We start from the raw sequence: 14,616 nt of genomic DNA on the forward strand, positions 1-14,616 counted from the left end.
TTAAGGAAAGGAACTCTTTGAGTTTCTCTAAAAATTTCAATGGTGCTGTCTGCGCCATAACCCCCTTCCCCCCCTCCCCGGCACCCCTGTGCAGCTAAGGGTAAATTGCTCGACTCGCTGGTTTATCGAGATGACTGACCTCCTCCCCACTCAAGAATGAGCGAGTACTCCCCCTTTCCCCAAATTTTATGAAGCCCCATCGCACCCAAACTAGTTCCTCAATGACATTGTTAATGTTGGGAAATGTCATGTGCTACATTTAGGGCATGGAAATAAGTGTACAAGTTATTATTTGCAAGGTTCAGTCATTAGTCAGGCAGACAAAGTTACTGATCGGGGGGTCCTAATAAGTCAGGATTTAAAGTTTAGCCAACAGTGCAGCATTGCTAGCAACAAAGCCAATAAGATGCTTGGGTTTATCAATAGATCTATTTCAAACAAATCTTCAAAGAAGTTCTTCTGCCCTTATATAGAAGTTTGGTAAGACCCCATTTGGAGTATGCTGTTCAGTTTTGGTCTCCTTATCTTAAGAAAGACATTAATGTATTGGAAAGGGTTCAAAGGCGAGCTACAAGGCTAATAAATGGACTTTCTCACTTAGACTATGATTCCAGGCTTAGAAGGTTAAAAATGTACAGTCTTGAGCAAAGAAGAGACCGAGGGAACATGATTCAGTTGTTTAAATTTATTAAAATGAAAGATGTTACGGGGCTGAAGTTTAGCACTGAAAACAGGACAAGGGGTCATTGTTTTAAGCTATTTAAATCTCAGGCGAACATGGATATTAGGAAAAATTATTTTAGCAGGGTAGTGGAACCTTGGAACAGCTTACCGGAAGAGGTGGTAATGAGCAAAGGAGTAGACAGTTTTAAGAGGGCCATTGATCTTCACTGGGAATTGTAAATTGACTAGGAACCAGTCTACCTGGGCCCAGAGCCTGTTGCTGGTCGTCACTTTATTTGTATTTAATATTTTTTAAACACCTCTTAAAGTTTTGATGGTTTAATCTGCACCCTGACCACGCCCCCCCCCCCTTGTGATCCCTGTTTTAGCTTTACTTGATATATAAAAATTATTTACTGATAAATTTACTTTTCGAGATGGCCGATAGGTTTTGAAAATTGCAGATGGTTCAGTTATGGATGCCTCCCCTCCCCTGTCAAGAGCAAACGCGCAACCTATCCACATCCCCAAATTTTATGAAGCACACCACCCCTCAGAAATGCTATCCCCCAAAATGAGACTTTTATCTTTCTATAGCACCCTTTGTAAAAATTTGAATGGCATAAACAGAGCCTTACCCCCTCCCCCATCCCGCTTTAGTAAAATAATTAGAATTAAATGCTGAAATATTTACTTACCTAGATGGCAGACTGATTTTCTGCATAACAGAAACAAATACGCTGATAGCTAATCTATGGACGTTTCCTAAGAGTGATGACGCAAAGTACCCTCCCCCCCCCCCATTTTGCTCAGCATCCCCTCAGAAGTGCCCAGTAGTTTCCCGATTATGAGACCAAAATCATTTTGAAACACCTTCTGTAAAAATTTCAATAGTGTAGTCTACTCCATGAACCATCATCCCCCCCCCCCCCCGCCCGGGGTCAGCACCTTTGCTTTAGCTATAATTATATTAGGAAAAAATACTGAAATTTTAACAAGAAAATGATCACAGGCTGCTCTATGCAAAATCTTTAGTTAGGAAAGCATCTGAAGGGCGATAGCATCCCCTTCCACTATTTTAGAGCCCCCCTCCTCCCCCCGAAAATGTGCCCCCTTAAATTGAGACTGAAATTCTTTTAAAAGGCCTTTTGAAATTTTCGCTAGCGTAGTCTCCATCATGAGCCCTCCCCCCACTTGTTCCCCCGACAGCACTCCTGCTTTAGCTAATATTGTTTAAATAAATTACCCGAATATTTATTTACTGAGTAGAATGCAGTAACTTTAACGAGGTACCCACCCCCAAAAGTCATAATCCTCCCCCCCTGCGGCACCAAACACCCCCCCCCCAAACGCAACCCTCATAATGAGACAAAATTCTTTAAAAAACAACTTTTCTAAACTATTCTTTTGTTTTTAAATCGTAAAATTAATTCTAAATCTACTAACTTCTCTATTTTGTATCAAATTTGCAAAGTCGGACTGCATGTTTTAGCAAATAGTATTTTAATTGCTGAAATAATTCAGGAGCAGGTTTAGTAATTAAATAAGAGACACGCAGTCCTTCAAAAATTTCTTTTGACAAATTTTACTATCCAGTTTCCTTTTTACTTTCCAGGAACAATGAAAGGTCACGGTAATTGCTAATGAAATATCTGGCAAAATAAAGTAAAACACAAAACCATTATTGCTAACAAACTAGTACTAAAATGTCAATAAATTATTTAAAAAAAAATTGCATTAAAAGCTTATAGTGTGTCGCATACGTCACACTTGTGCCTATTGCGCATGTGCCAGTTGTGTCTCTACACAGTCGGCAGTTCCCGCCCGCGTAGTTTGTGATCGTCTGTAGTCTAATAAACATGTCTGATTTGTGTCCGCCTCGAGTCATTGTGTTACACACATCGCTACATGGTCCCGATTGTCAAAACAAAAGTAAAAAAATTGATTTCGTTTAGTAATCATGAAATGAACGTTAAAGGTGAAATTAATGTTACTTGTAAAATTAAGAACAAAAGTGTTAATTTAAAATTTATTGTAGCTAATGGTAATGTAAAACCTGTTATTGGTGGTAACGCTTGTGTAAAACTAGGCTTAATAAAAAGAGTGCTGTCTGCTGAGAACGAAATGGTTCCAGTAAATTGGAAAACAAAAATTTATGAGGGGCTAGGTTGTTTAAAAGACTTTGAATATGATATTGATGTTGATGAAAAAGCTCAATTTGATGTATGCCCGCCTAGAAAAATTCCTTATGCCATTGAAAACAGTGTAAAACAAGAAATTGATCGAATGATAGAATTGGGTGTAATTGAACCAATAACTGGACCTAGTTTGTGTGTAAGTCCATTAGTAATTGTTAGAAAAAATGGTAAATTAAGAGTGTGTATTGATCCTTCCAAATTAAATAAGCATGTAAAAAGACGTCATTTTCCGTTAAGAACTGTTGAGGAAATTGCTGTAAAAATTAAAGGAGCAAAATGTTTTGCATTATTAGATTGTAAACGAGGTTTTTGGCAAATACGAGTCACTGATAAAACTTCAAAATACCTAACAATTAATACCCCCTGGGGAAGGTACGCATACAAAAGAATTCCATTTGGGTTAGTTTCTGCACCTGAAATTTATCAGCAGAAAATGTCAGAATTATTGAAAGATTTTGAGAATGTCGAATGTTCTATTGATGATATTTTGTTATATGCTGAAAATGAAAAACAATTGAATGGCATAGTAGAAAAAGTTATGAAAAAACTTTATTTGGCAGGGTTACGTTTAAATAAAGAAAAATGTATTTTGTTTTCTAACAAAGTTAAATTCTTAGGACATGTTCTTAATGAAAATGGTATTGCTCCGGACCCCGATAAAGTTAAAGCTATTGAAAACATCAAAACACCCACTGGTATTAAAGAATTGCGTAGATTTCTCGGGATGGCAAATTATCTGGGGAAATTTCTTCCAAATTTTTCGCATGTTACCGAACCATTAAGAAAACTTTTAAAGAAAGACATTGTGTGGGAATGGGCTAAAGAACAAAATGATTCTTTATTTTAATTATATTCATTAAAATAAAGAAACTAGTATCGTCTGTACCTGTATTAGGTTATTATAATATTAATGACCCGGTTACTGTAACCGTTGATGCGAGTTTATCAGCACTCGGTGCAGTGTTAAGTCAAAATAGTAAACCAATCGCTTATGCCACTAAATCTTTGACAAAAACTCAAAGAAATTACCCCCAAATTGAAAAAGAGGCGTTAGCCATTTTATTTGGGTGCGAAAAATTCCACCAGTACATTTATGGGAAAGAAGTAACAATTGAAACTGATCACAAACCGTTAGAAATTATTGGAAAAAAAACAATTAATCAGGGCCCACCACGGCTTCAAAGAATTTTCTACGATATCTTACAATATAACCCTAAAATAATTTACAAAGAGGGTAAATCCATTCCTGTTGCAGACGTATTGAGTCGAGATTGTCTAGAAACTGAAGATGATAATGATGATAATGATACTTATGTAGTACATATCGTAATGCCTATGTCTGAAAAGGCATTAACAGATTTTAAAACTGAGACAGAAAATGACGTTGAATTAAATGAACTTAAAAAAATTATCGAATTTGGGTGGCCCGATGAAAAAGCTAGGGTGCCACCAGAGTTGCAAAAGTACTGGAACTTTAGAGAGGAACTATCAATTTATGATGAACTAATTTTCAAAGGTGAAAGAATAGTTGTACCAAAATTTTTGCAGAATAAATTGCTAAATCAACTTCATCAGAGGCACATGGGTATCCAAAGCTCACTTCGAAGAGCAAGAGAATCTTTTTATTGGTACATGATGTGCCATGACATTGAAGAAATGATTAAAAAGTGTACGATTTGTCAGTCACATCAACCAAACAAACAAAAAGAACCGGTTTTGATGAAGCCTATACCTGAATACCCATTTCAAAGGGTTGGTTCAGATCTTTTCGAGTTTAATAAAAAAATATATATTGTTATCGCAGATAGTTATTCCGGGTTCTAAGACTTTCAAAAATTGAAAAGTCCTACTTCTTATGACTGCATAAAAGTTTTAAAAAGGTGGATTTCTGTAGACGGAATTCTCGAAGTCTGTGAATCAGATAATGGACCCCAATTTTCTTCCAGACCTTTCAAAGCATTTCTAAAAGACTGGGATATAAAGAGAGAAACCTCCAGTCCATATCATGCTCAATCGAATGGCTTAGCAGAAAGAGCTGTTCAAGCAGCAAAAACTGTTCTTCAAAAATGTTATAAAAATAACACAGACATTGCTTTAGCTCTGCTAATTATCTGTAACACCCCAAGAGAAAACAATCTCATGTCCACCAATCAACGCTTAATGAGCAGAAAAACCAGATCACCTCTGCCCACTACTAAAGAAGCTCTAATGCCAAAAGTTGTTGAAAATGCGTCTTCATTACTGGAAGCAGCACGGATGAAAAAGACAGAATTCGCTAATCGACATACAAAAGATCCTGCTTATACAATCAGTCCTGGTGATCACGTCAGAGTGCAAAAAGATCATAAAAGATGGATCGGAGGAGAGGTAGAAGAAATGGTTAATCCAAGATCCGCTATCATTAAAAGTGGAGAGCAAGTATTCCGGTGAAACACTATTCAAGTAGCCCCAACATTAGCAGACCTTCCTGCTTCCCATAAAAGTTTTGTTGACTTTAAGTTCGACAGGTCACCTGCAGAAGTCCATTCATCACCTCCACCTCCAGTAACTTCACCAGCTCTAAGACACACCTCACCAACAAAACTCTCCGAACTTTCTCCCAAACTTGTCCAAACCAAATTGGGCCGCATTGTCAGGCCACCTAATAGACTGGACTTATAAACTCTCATTAATTGTTTCTTGTAATATTGTATGTTCTGTGCTTTTTTTATTTTTACAGGGGAAGATGTCGCATACGTCAGACTTGTGCCTATTGCGCATGTGCCAGTTGTGTCTCTACACAGTCTGCGGTTCCCGCCCGCGTAGTTTGTGATCGTCTGTAGTCTAATAAACATGTCTGGTTTGTATCCGCCTCGAGTCATTGTGTTACACACATCGCTACATAGTGTACTATATTCATTAAAGAGGAGTCGTAATGTTTGTGTGGCTGCGAAAAATAAATAAACACCACTCTGAGAGACATAGAACTTGTTCCAGAATCTATATTTTACGATGAAATAAGTTTGATCCGAAAAACGGAGCTAAATTAAATTAAGCAGCTAAATTAGCATGTAATTGCCGATTTAAAACCAGTCTGATTGAGAAACATAACATACTCCCTGGCTGCAGCGCTATCTGGATTTTCCTCAGATCTGACCTCACTTTTTCTCCGTCGATCACCACACTACTCTTTCTAGGCACGATACCTTGACCGACCTATAGATGTCCTGTATCTTTTACTTCCAATGCATTAAAAGGAGTAAAAGTGCGATCAAGGGGAAATTTCAGGGACCCCGGCTTGACCAAAAATGGTGGTCTTGGATGCTTCTTGATACCATAAAATGTTGAAAAAAGAAATATGCTGCATGAGAAGTTAGCGGGCTGTACAATATGTGTTGGTGGGCTATTTTATGTTGATGATATCAGTGTTGGTACATATATTTTTCATTTTATTTAGCCTACAGATTGCAAGGCACTTATTGACAAATTAAAATCATGCAGTCATGATGAGCTTTTGGAAGAGTTATCAAAAGTTAAGATATGGAATTGTGGAAAGGTAAATAGAAGTAAAAAAATTTTTTTTTGGAAAACTTTATCATTATTTATTTTTATTTATTTATTTATTTTTTTTCATTTTCAGTTCCTTTTCTCTTTGTTTTCTTTCTGAGCAACTGATTTTTTTTTTTAAATTGCATTATAGTGTGAACTGTATCATTGGATTGATGTATTGGATGCGTTTGACTATATTTTGGAGGTTTCATGTGAGAAAACGAAAGAAAACCAGTGGTGCTTGCCCTGTGATGCTCCAGGAAGTGAAAAGGTAAAATTTTTATTTCACTATTGAATTTCCATTTTCCCTGATTTATTGCAACAAAGTAAGAAGCCTGTATTGGATGTAGAATAAATTTTAGAGTAGAGAAAAAAAATGTGAAGTTCAAAGGGCTAAAACTGCAGGAATTTGAATTTCAAATGTGAGCCTGCACTCATAGAAAAATTTCACTTGTCATTTAAGAGAATATGTTTAGTAAAATTATGTACAGGAAAGGGGGGCAGAAGGATTTTTTTTTTTCATTTCTTTATTTTTCAAAAAAGATTATCAATTCCTCAGTGCAAAAAGATCCTTTTGATTCAGTAGTCTGTTCTTTGCAATCTTAAAATAGAATAGATGTGCCTTCTCCCCACTTTTCTCCTCAGAGCGCGTGCCAGCATCCCCCGTTGAACATCACGTGATCAAGGGACACCCCTCACAAGAAACTGTTTCCCTTATCGAAGAGAATCACTTTAACCCATGGGTTAAATGCTTTAAGCATGGGTTAAACCCCCCTTTAAGCATGGGTTAAATTAAAGCATTTAACCCATTATTAAAGAAAAAGGGAACACTCTGTCCCTCACGTAACACCTCATATTTTTCACTAAAAGTAATAATTAAAAAGGTAACAATTTTTTTTTCATTAGGAAATCGCAAATGTATTTGTTGTACTTTTACAAAAAAATGTTCTTTGTTACCTTTTTAAGTTAATACTTTTTAATGAAATGCGGGACAAAATGACAGCTTTTTCATGGAATGGTCCATTAGATATTTTCAAATCATAACTTTTAAAGCAGGCGCACAAGCTATTTAAACTTTTTTTTTCAAGTGCTTTAAATACTGAGTAGAAATAGGTCTTCAAAAATATTAAACAAAAATTGACCTTATAAATTTTTTTTTATTTCAATCAAATTTTTCAAATACAGATAAATAGTTTCAAAGCGTGCTTTTTCCCACAACTTTTGAAGCCAGTGCAACAATTTAACATAAAACCCTATATAAAACCATATACCAATTAGAAATACAAATGTAAATAGTATCGAATAGCAATTAACTCGATTAAATAATATTCTAATATTCGCATGCGTTTCGCACCAACACTACATTAGCCAAACAAATAACTTTGGTTTGCTCCTAATTTTTAAGCAACTTCAGTGTTTATTTTTTTTTTTTTTAAGTACTCAGAAAATAAATTCATTTGCAGTTATAAACTACATGAATGGTCATTTGACTTCTGCCCACTGTCCAATTTTTCTTTCCTTCTTTTTTTTTCATTTTACAGAATATGATAATTTTGACAATTTAAACTCAAGGGTGAAGAAAACTAGTGATTATTGTCCCTTAACAATATTAATTTTGCTACTTTCCTACTTATTGGTCTTTGTGAATTATTTTCATTGTTTGAATTGACTGCGCGATACAGTCTAACGCTTAAATATTTAGTAATTTTAATTAATAAATTTAAATTACTAAATATTTAAGTGTTAGAATGAATATTAATTAATTTTATTATTTTATTAATTTTATTAATTAAATTATAATTAATTAATTTTAATTTAATTATTATAAAACGATTAATTTTATAAACTTGTTAACGAGAAAATCTGCTGCTTCTGTTTCCAACATATGCTTATTTAAACTTAGAAAAACAGAATTCGAAATTTTTCTCGTAACTCTTGTGGTCTCATGAGTAACATTATATTTTTGTGTTTTACTCCCAAAACTTTTTCACATTGTCCCTCAGTTGTTCTTTACAAATGTACATATTTCAATGACTGCAATCTTGCAGCAATAAGTTATCATATTTGAATTCGTCTCAAAATTCTTAAATTTTATTAGGCCGATTGTTTGGTTTGTTGTTGTTAAGACTGCGTTGCTGTCGTCGCAGTACACAACAGAGTGCACTTGCCGGACAAAAAATCCAGCATAGTCAGAAACATCATTAATATACTGCGTCATGTTAATTGAGATGATTTCTGAATTTTCCAAATCGTCGTCAAAGGAATCGGAAGAAAAGGCTTCCTCTCAAAGCATTTTTGTTACGCTTCAAATTTAATCTTAGCATTTGAAGGTTGTCAAAATCAGCGCAATTTGAAGAACTGGACTCTTTAATTTTCGTATGAATGAATAATCTTTTTTCGCACTTCGAAATTGTCCGACAATTATTGTTGAATCCCCCCTCACTTCCTGCTCGCACTGAAAAAAGTTTTAAGGTGATCCTGAGTAAGCTTATAAGTCATTACGCAGTTTAGAACTGGTATTCGGGCACATACATACTTTTCATATGTTCCCAGCACACTTTTCATAGAAATTAGGAAACCTAAAAATCCAGTTTTTCGCGGACATACTATAACTAATTTTCCATCGCTTGTTTTTAGTGATTTAATACAATCCTCAGCATCTACAGTAAATTGCTTAAAATATTCTTAATTTCAACTCAGCATGGGGACTTTTTTTTGCCTTTAGCAGAAAGAAAGATTTCTGTTACTCACTATGTCTTTATTTTTTAATAAAATTGGCACTAGCATCGCATTCATCAAACCCTCTTTCATTAGAAAATCTCAGATTTACACACATAAAAATTTCTCACATAAGTATAATGAAAATCTTCAGACAATCCTAGACTTTTAACGACACTTCGCATTGTTATATCACTGCTGCCCGAGAAGAGGGAGACACGATGTCCCTTGATCACGTGATTCTCGGAAGAATCATGATGACCCCACTTTCTCCCGGCGAAATACACTGCGCTGTAGGAGAAAGGCCTATCTATCCCTTTTAAAGATCTATGGTTCTTTGTGTCATGGAATTATTTGAGATTAAAAACAAAAAACTTAATGGTATTTTTGAAAAATGTATTCAGTTGTTCACATGTGAACAATCCTGGGGTATGTATGAACATGATTAAAAAATGCAAGCAACCTATTTAAAACTAGCATCACATTTAAAAGAATCCCTCTTAAATATAAAACTTATACATATGTACCAATAACATTGAAGGGTTTATAACTGTGTGGATTTAATTTGTGCAGTAAATGTCCCCAAGAAAATATTTTTTCCAAAAATGTAACTCTGCTTACTGTCAAATTAAGTCTCTTTCCTTCCTGTTCTGATCATTGAAAAGACACAAAAAAAAAAAAACAAATAAGACTACATAGTGCAAAGAATTTTTTATTGTGAAAGAGTATTCTTATTATATATTGCTTTTAAACTTCGCATAGAGCAGGGCTGTCCAACTGCAAAGAACCCACGGATCAGAATTCCGATCACTGATCACCTGGCGTGCCGCAGTTTGAAAAAGTGGAACATTAACTTCTTATGCAATAACAATTAATAGTTGAATTATTAATTATTAAACAATGAAACAGAAGGATTATAAAATGATTTGTTTTCAATTAATGGGAAAACTGAGGCCAATCCGCTTTCTTTACAAGGGCAGAAATGTCAACATCGATGCTTGTCGTTGCCAGCCGAAGAAGGTCTAACAATGAACTGTCGGAGAGGTAGCTCTTGTGACAATTCTTGATGAAGTTCATCACTGATAAAGTACTTTCACATAAATATGACGAGAGCATGCTCTCAATTTCTTTTTCGAAATCATAAGGCCGTAGAGTCAGTGAGGGGGTCTTTAATTTTAACTAATTGCAGACAGGTTTTGCTTATCTGAAACGTTTCTCTGTTGCCTCCCTGTCCCCTAACGTGAGACAATACTATTTCTAGGAATTCGTTTGAACACCAGCGTGCAGGGTAGGTACCGCTTGACCTTGACCTGTAGATGTCCTGTGCCCTTTTCTCCCAATACAATTAAAGGAAGGAATGAAAGAACGATCAAGAGGAAAACCCCAGCTTGACCAAGAATGTAGTCTCAGAAGCTCAAATCATAAAAATATCATAAAATGTTGAAAAAAGAAATACGCTGAATAATAAGTTGGCGGGCCGCACAATATGTGTTGGCGCCAGTTGGACAGCCCTGATATAGAGTATGATAATGTATTTAAAATGATTTTGAACTTCAGTTTTTAATTGAAGGAAAATATTTTCTTTTTACCCGACTGCGCGATGCAAATTAGGGTAATGTGTTTATGAGTCTATGTATGTATATGTATGTATGTACAGTGAAACCTCTATGAACGACCACCTCTATACAGCGACCACCTCTTTTAACGACCAATTTTCCATGGCACTGATTCCCCCCCCCCCCCCCGTATATACCTAATGTTAAAATACCTCTGGGAAAGACCATCGAAACCTCTCACAATGACCGGCATATCAAAAACTTCAGCTGTAACAAATGCTAGGAATTTTTCGTTAGAAACCAAAAAAGAGAGACAACAAATGAAAAGCAATAGAACATTTAGTTTACACACATATCAGTCTTCTCTTGTTAACAGAAGTGGAAAGAAACTGGAATAAGGGATTAAAATCTATTCTCCCTGTGGTTTCAAACACGTTCCTTTCTTGTCTTCTGTTCTAAACCTCAAAAATGTCACAAAAAGGAGGGCGTAGTTTTTCGGACCCTTGGGATGTTAAAAGGTTGCACAGGTATATCACCAGTCAAGTCAGGCTTGCGTCCCCTATCATTGAGGAAGGGTGATAAGAAAAGAAGCTCTCTAATAAAGGATTGCTTCTTGGAATTTCTTGTTTACTAAGGGAGAGGGGTGATTAGAGTGAACAAAATCTACAGCTCATTCGAATAGCTAAAGTATTGGTTTCAGTGTTGCATTGGATCTGCATTTGATCAACATCGCAGTAAAAATGTCGAAAAAGCGAGTTGATCTCACGCTCGAGAAATGTATTGATGTTATACATTTAACGAAGGTGATGAAAACGCGGGGTTGACGGGTGCTGTACGACCAAGACTGTCAGCTCAACAAACTCTAACAGAGATAGATAATCTTATGTTGCACTAAGATTGCACTAATGATGAGGACATTAATAATTTATTTTTACAGCTAAAAGCTAAGTTAGAATCTAAAGTTGTTTCAGAGGAAACTAAAAGCCTGAAGCAGGCAAATCTCTTTACATAATTTAACGCTACTAAATAGTGTTTAAATGTAAAAATCATGTAAAAATTTAAAAAAAAAAGTTTCTTTGTTTAAACGTTCTTATTCTATTGCTTCTGATTACCCTGCAGGAAGAATATGAATAATTTCCATAGGTGCTATATCACCTTTGCATGTTAAAAAATGACATAATGACGCCTAAGAGCGACCAACCTCCATTAACGACCACTTTTTTCAGGAACGGAGAGTGGTCGCTGCTGAGAGGTTTCACTGTATTTATGTTTGTTCCTATGTGGCGTTGTAGAGGCCAAACACCTTGGACAATTTTGATGATTATTACATCAACCTGCTTGTCTTAACCTTGCAAGTGTCACTAAATACATGACAGTAATCGAAATTCACCATACCAACAACCAGTCGCCATATTGTCAATTCGAGATAGATTTGACTGACAACGTTTACGAGCTGCCATCGTCACGAGTTGAGGCTGTTTATATAGCTGTGGTTGACTTAAGTTTGTGCATTTTCGTTAAAGGTTAAGCATGTGTATCTTTAAGCTGAGTCCCTAGAGGGACTAATAATAATCTGTAGTTTAGACCACCGCAAGTTACTTAATAATCCCCACCATATAAGCTCTCTCAAAGATATAACAAGATAGCAAAATGTACTGTCTTATAATCATAATAACTAAGTTGATAAAAATTAACTAAAAAGTATAAAATAAAAAATAATTAAAAAAAACGCGACTGCGTGAAAACCAAAAGAAACTAAAAAGAAACAAATAAGCACTGTACTTTAAAATGTTATTAAGAGCAGGAATCAGAGAAACTGTCACGGCTAGCATTATGAGGTGATTCATGCCATTTCAGATTTTCTCCAAAAAATTACCAATTATTCCTTATCTTATTAAAAGCCCAAAACCAGAATTTTTTGTTCTGAAGTTGAGTTGTTCAGTTTTTATGGCTCCCTAAAGGTCAACGCGAGGCAGCAAAAAATGAGCGGATTTTTAAGACATGTAAATTGATTTGAGCCACAATTGTTGCCGAGAACAATTTGCCTCCGAATTCTTTTTATGTATGAAGGATAGAAGGTTCAAACGTTACTAATGAATGCTAAATTTGTGGAAAGTTGTTGCCGCAAGGTCAATGAAGGTCACAAAAAGTGGCATGTTTGACGTTTTCTAGCATTTTTGAGGCCCATAAACAGATTGCACCTTTCAGTTGCCAGGGCAAAAGTACTGTCGCTTGAAAGGTAAGTATATGCAATTTTAAAAAATGCATACTTAACTGAGACAAGTTTAATGTGCTTTTAGTTACATTAGGCAAAAATAGGGTAAATGTAACATTTTACTGATTCAAATTGTTGTAACTCATTGCTCGAACAACATATTGGAATTTTGTTTTGCCCTTGTTATGCTCTATTATTGGTCTTAATAAAACAGTAAATTACATTGAGGCGAAATTCTTTAAAATTAAAAAAAAAAAAAAAATAACTTAGCCTATTTTTGTCATCATGGCTTTTTGCTTCTTCATGCTATTTGCCTGAATTATTGATAATTTAATAATATAGTTTGCAATATAAATTGGTATTTTAATATTCTGTGACACATGTATGATATTTTTGACATTCATTTAATTTAACATAAAACAATAACATTTAAATTTTGTATATTTAAGTGCAAAGTGATTTAGTCAACATTTTCAATGTCATTATATTGAAAACTTTTTTTAAAAATCAAACACATAGATCCATAAGACTCTTGCATGTGTTCTTAGCATGGCACTTGAAACGGATCTGTATCAGACTACTTCTGTTTTTTTTTTTTTTTGAAAACTTTGTTCTTAAGGCTGCTTTTTCTTCTTGAAGCTACTTATTTGAACTATTATATTTTAAACACTCTAATGAGAAATAAATGTAAAATAAATTAATTTTTGTTTTTGGTATATTTTTTTGGTTGTATATTTTAGAAGAATATTATTAGAGCTATATTGACTTCAGTAACATATCTCTCAGCAAAACAAAATTCGTTTTTTTTTCTTGTCTTTTGGATTCGTATTACTGCATTAAAAATAAATCCAAGACATCAGAAAAAAAAGAAAGAAAAAAGAAATATATAGGAATTGAATTACCAATGTTTTAAAATTTAAAAAATAAAAATAACAATAACCAACAATAGTAAAAAAAAAATAACAAAATCAGGGGTCTGGCCAGAGGATATTTGGGTCCGTTAACGGACCCTTCACAAAAATCCGATCAACCAAAACGGACCTTTCACAAAACCCTGATCAAACAAAATGGACCCTTCACAAAATTCTGAAGGGATCTTTCACGAGTAGTTTATTGAAAGAGCAAGTCTGAAAGCAGAATAACGCATATTTCCGTGGATAAAACCGATAATTTTTGGACCCTTTTTTGAAGTCAAATTAGAAGGATCAGCTTATACAAAATCTGCTAATTTTGCAAAAAAAAAAAAAAAATTGTCACTCTTGCGATGCTCCTGCAAGGGATAAATAATTGCTACTGCCAAATAAATATAATGTTTGTTGTTTGTTTCTTGGAAAGAAATTAACAGCTGAAAATAAGTTTAGTCTTAAATAATTTTGTTTGTTTTATCACAGCTAATTAGCAGCAGTGTTGTAAACTTTTCTGAAAATGCGTTGGAGCGTTAGTAAGCCCTTTTCTCCCCTCTCATGATTTAATGAATAATAATAATATATATCTGCGAGGCATTAAACCTTTATAATGACCTGATTAGAAAATATTCTCATCATTTTACCAGCTTGTCAATATTTGCATTTTTATGTTACTTTGCGATGTTTAACTGTTATTTTGGGAAAAAATTATATGGGTTTGATTGATGTTTAACTGTTATTTTGGGAGAAAAAACTATTTTACTTGCCGTGTCTACATTTTGAAAAGTACAATCTTTTAACATCCAGTATAAGAATCATATTTTGTTCTTTTT

General features: G+C 34.6%; 1 protein-coding gene across 1 annotated transcript in view; it reads left to right on the forward strand.

Moving 5' to 3' along the window:
* LOC129218399 (E3 ubiquitin-protein ligase HUWE1-like) overlaps positions 1–14,616 on the forward strand; it is a 736,974-nt gene that overhangs the window by 135,291 nt on the left and 587,067 nt on the right. The window contains exons 3-4 of the mRNA XM_054852650.1: positions 6,298–6,396; positions 6,541–6,660. Coding sequence (XP_054708625.1) covers positions 6,298–6,396; positions 6,541–6,660 — 219 coding nt within the window. The remainder of the gene's footprint in view (positions 1–6,297; positions 6,397–6,540; positions 6,661–14,616) is intronic.

The sequence above is a fragment of the Uloborus diversus genome, chromosome 3 (assembly GCF_026930045.1).
Source record: "Uloborus diversus isolate 005 chromosome 3, Udiv.v.3.1, whole genome shotgun sequence".
NCBI classification, from domain to species: Eukaryota; Metazoa; Arthropoda; class Arachnida; order Araneae; family Uloboridae; genus Uloborus; species Uloborus diversus.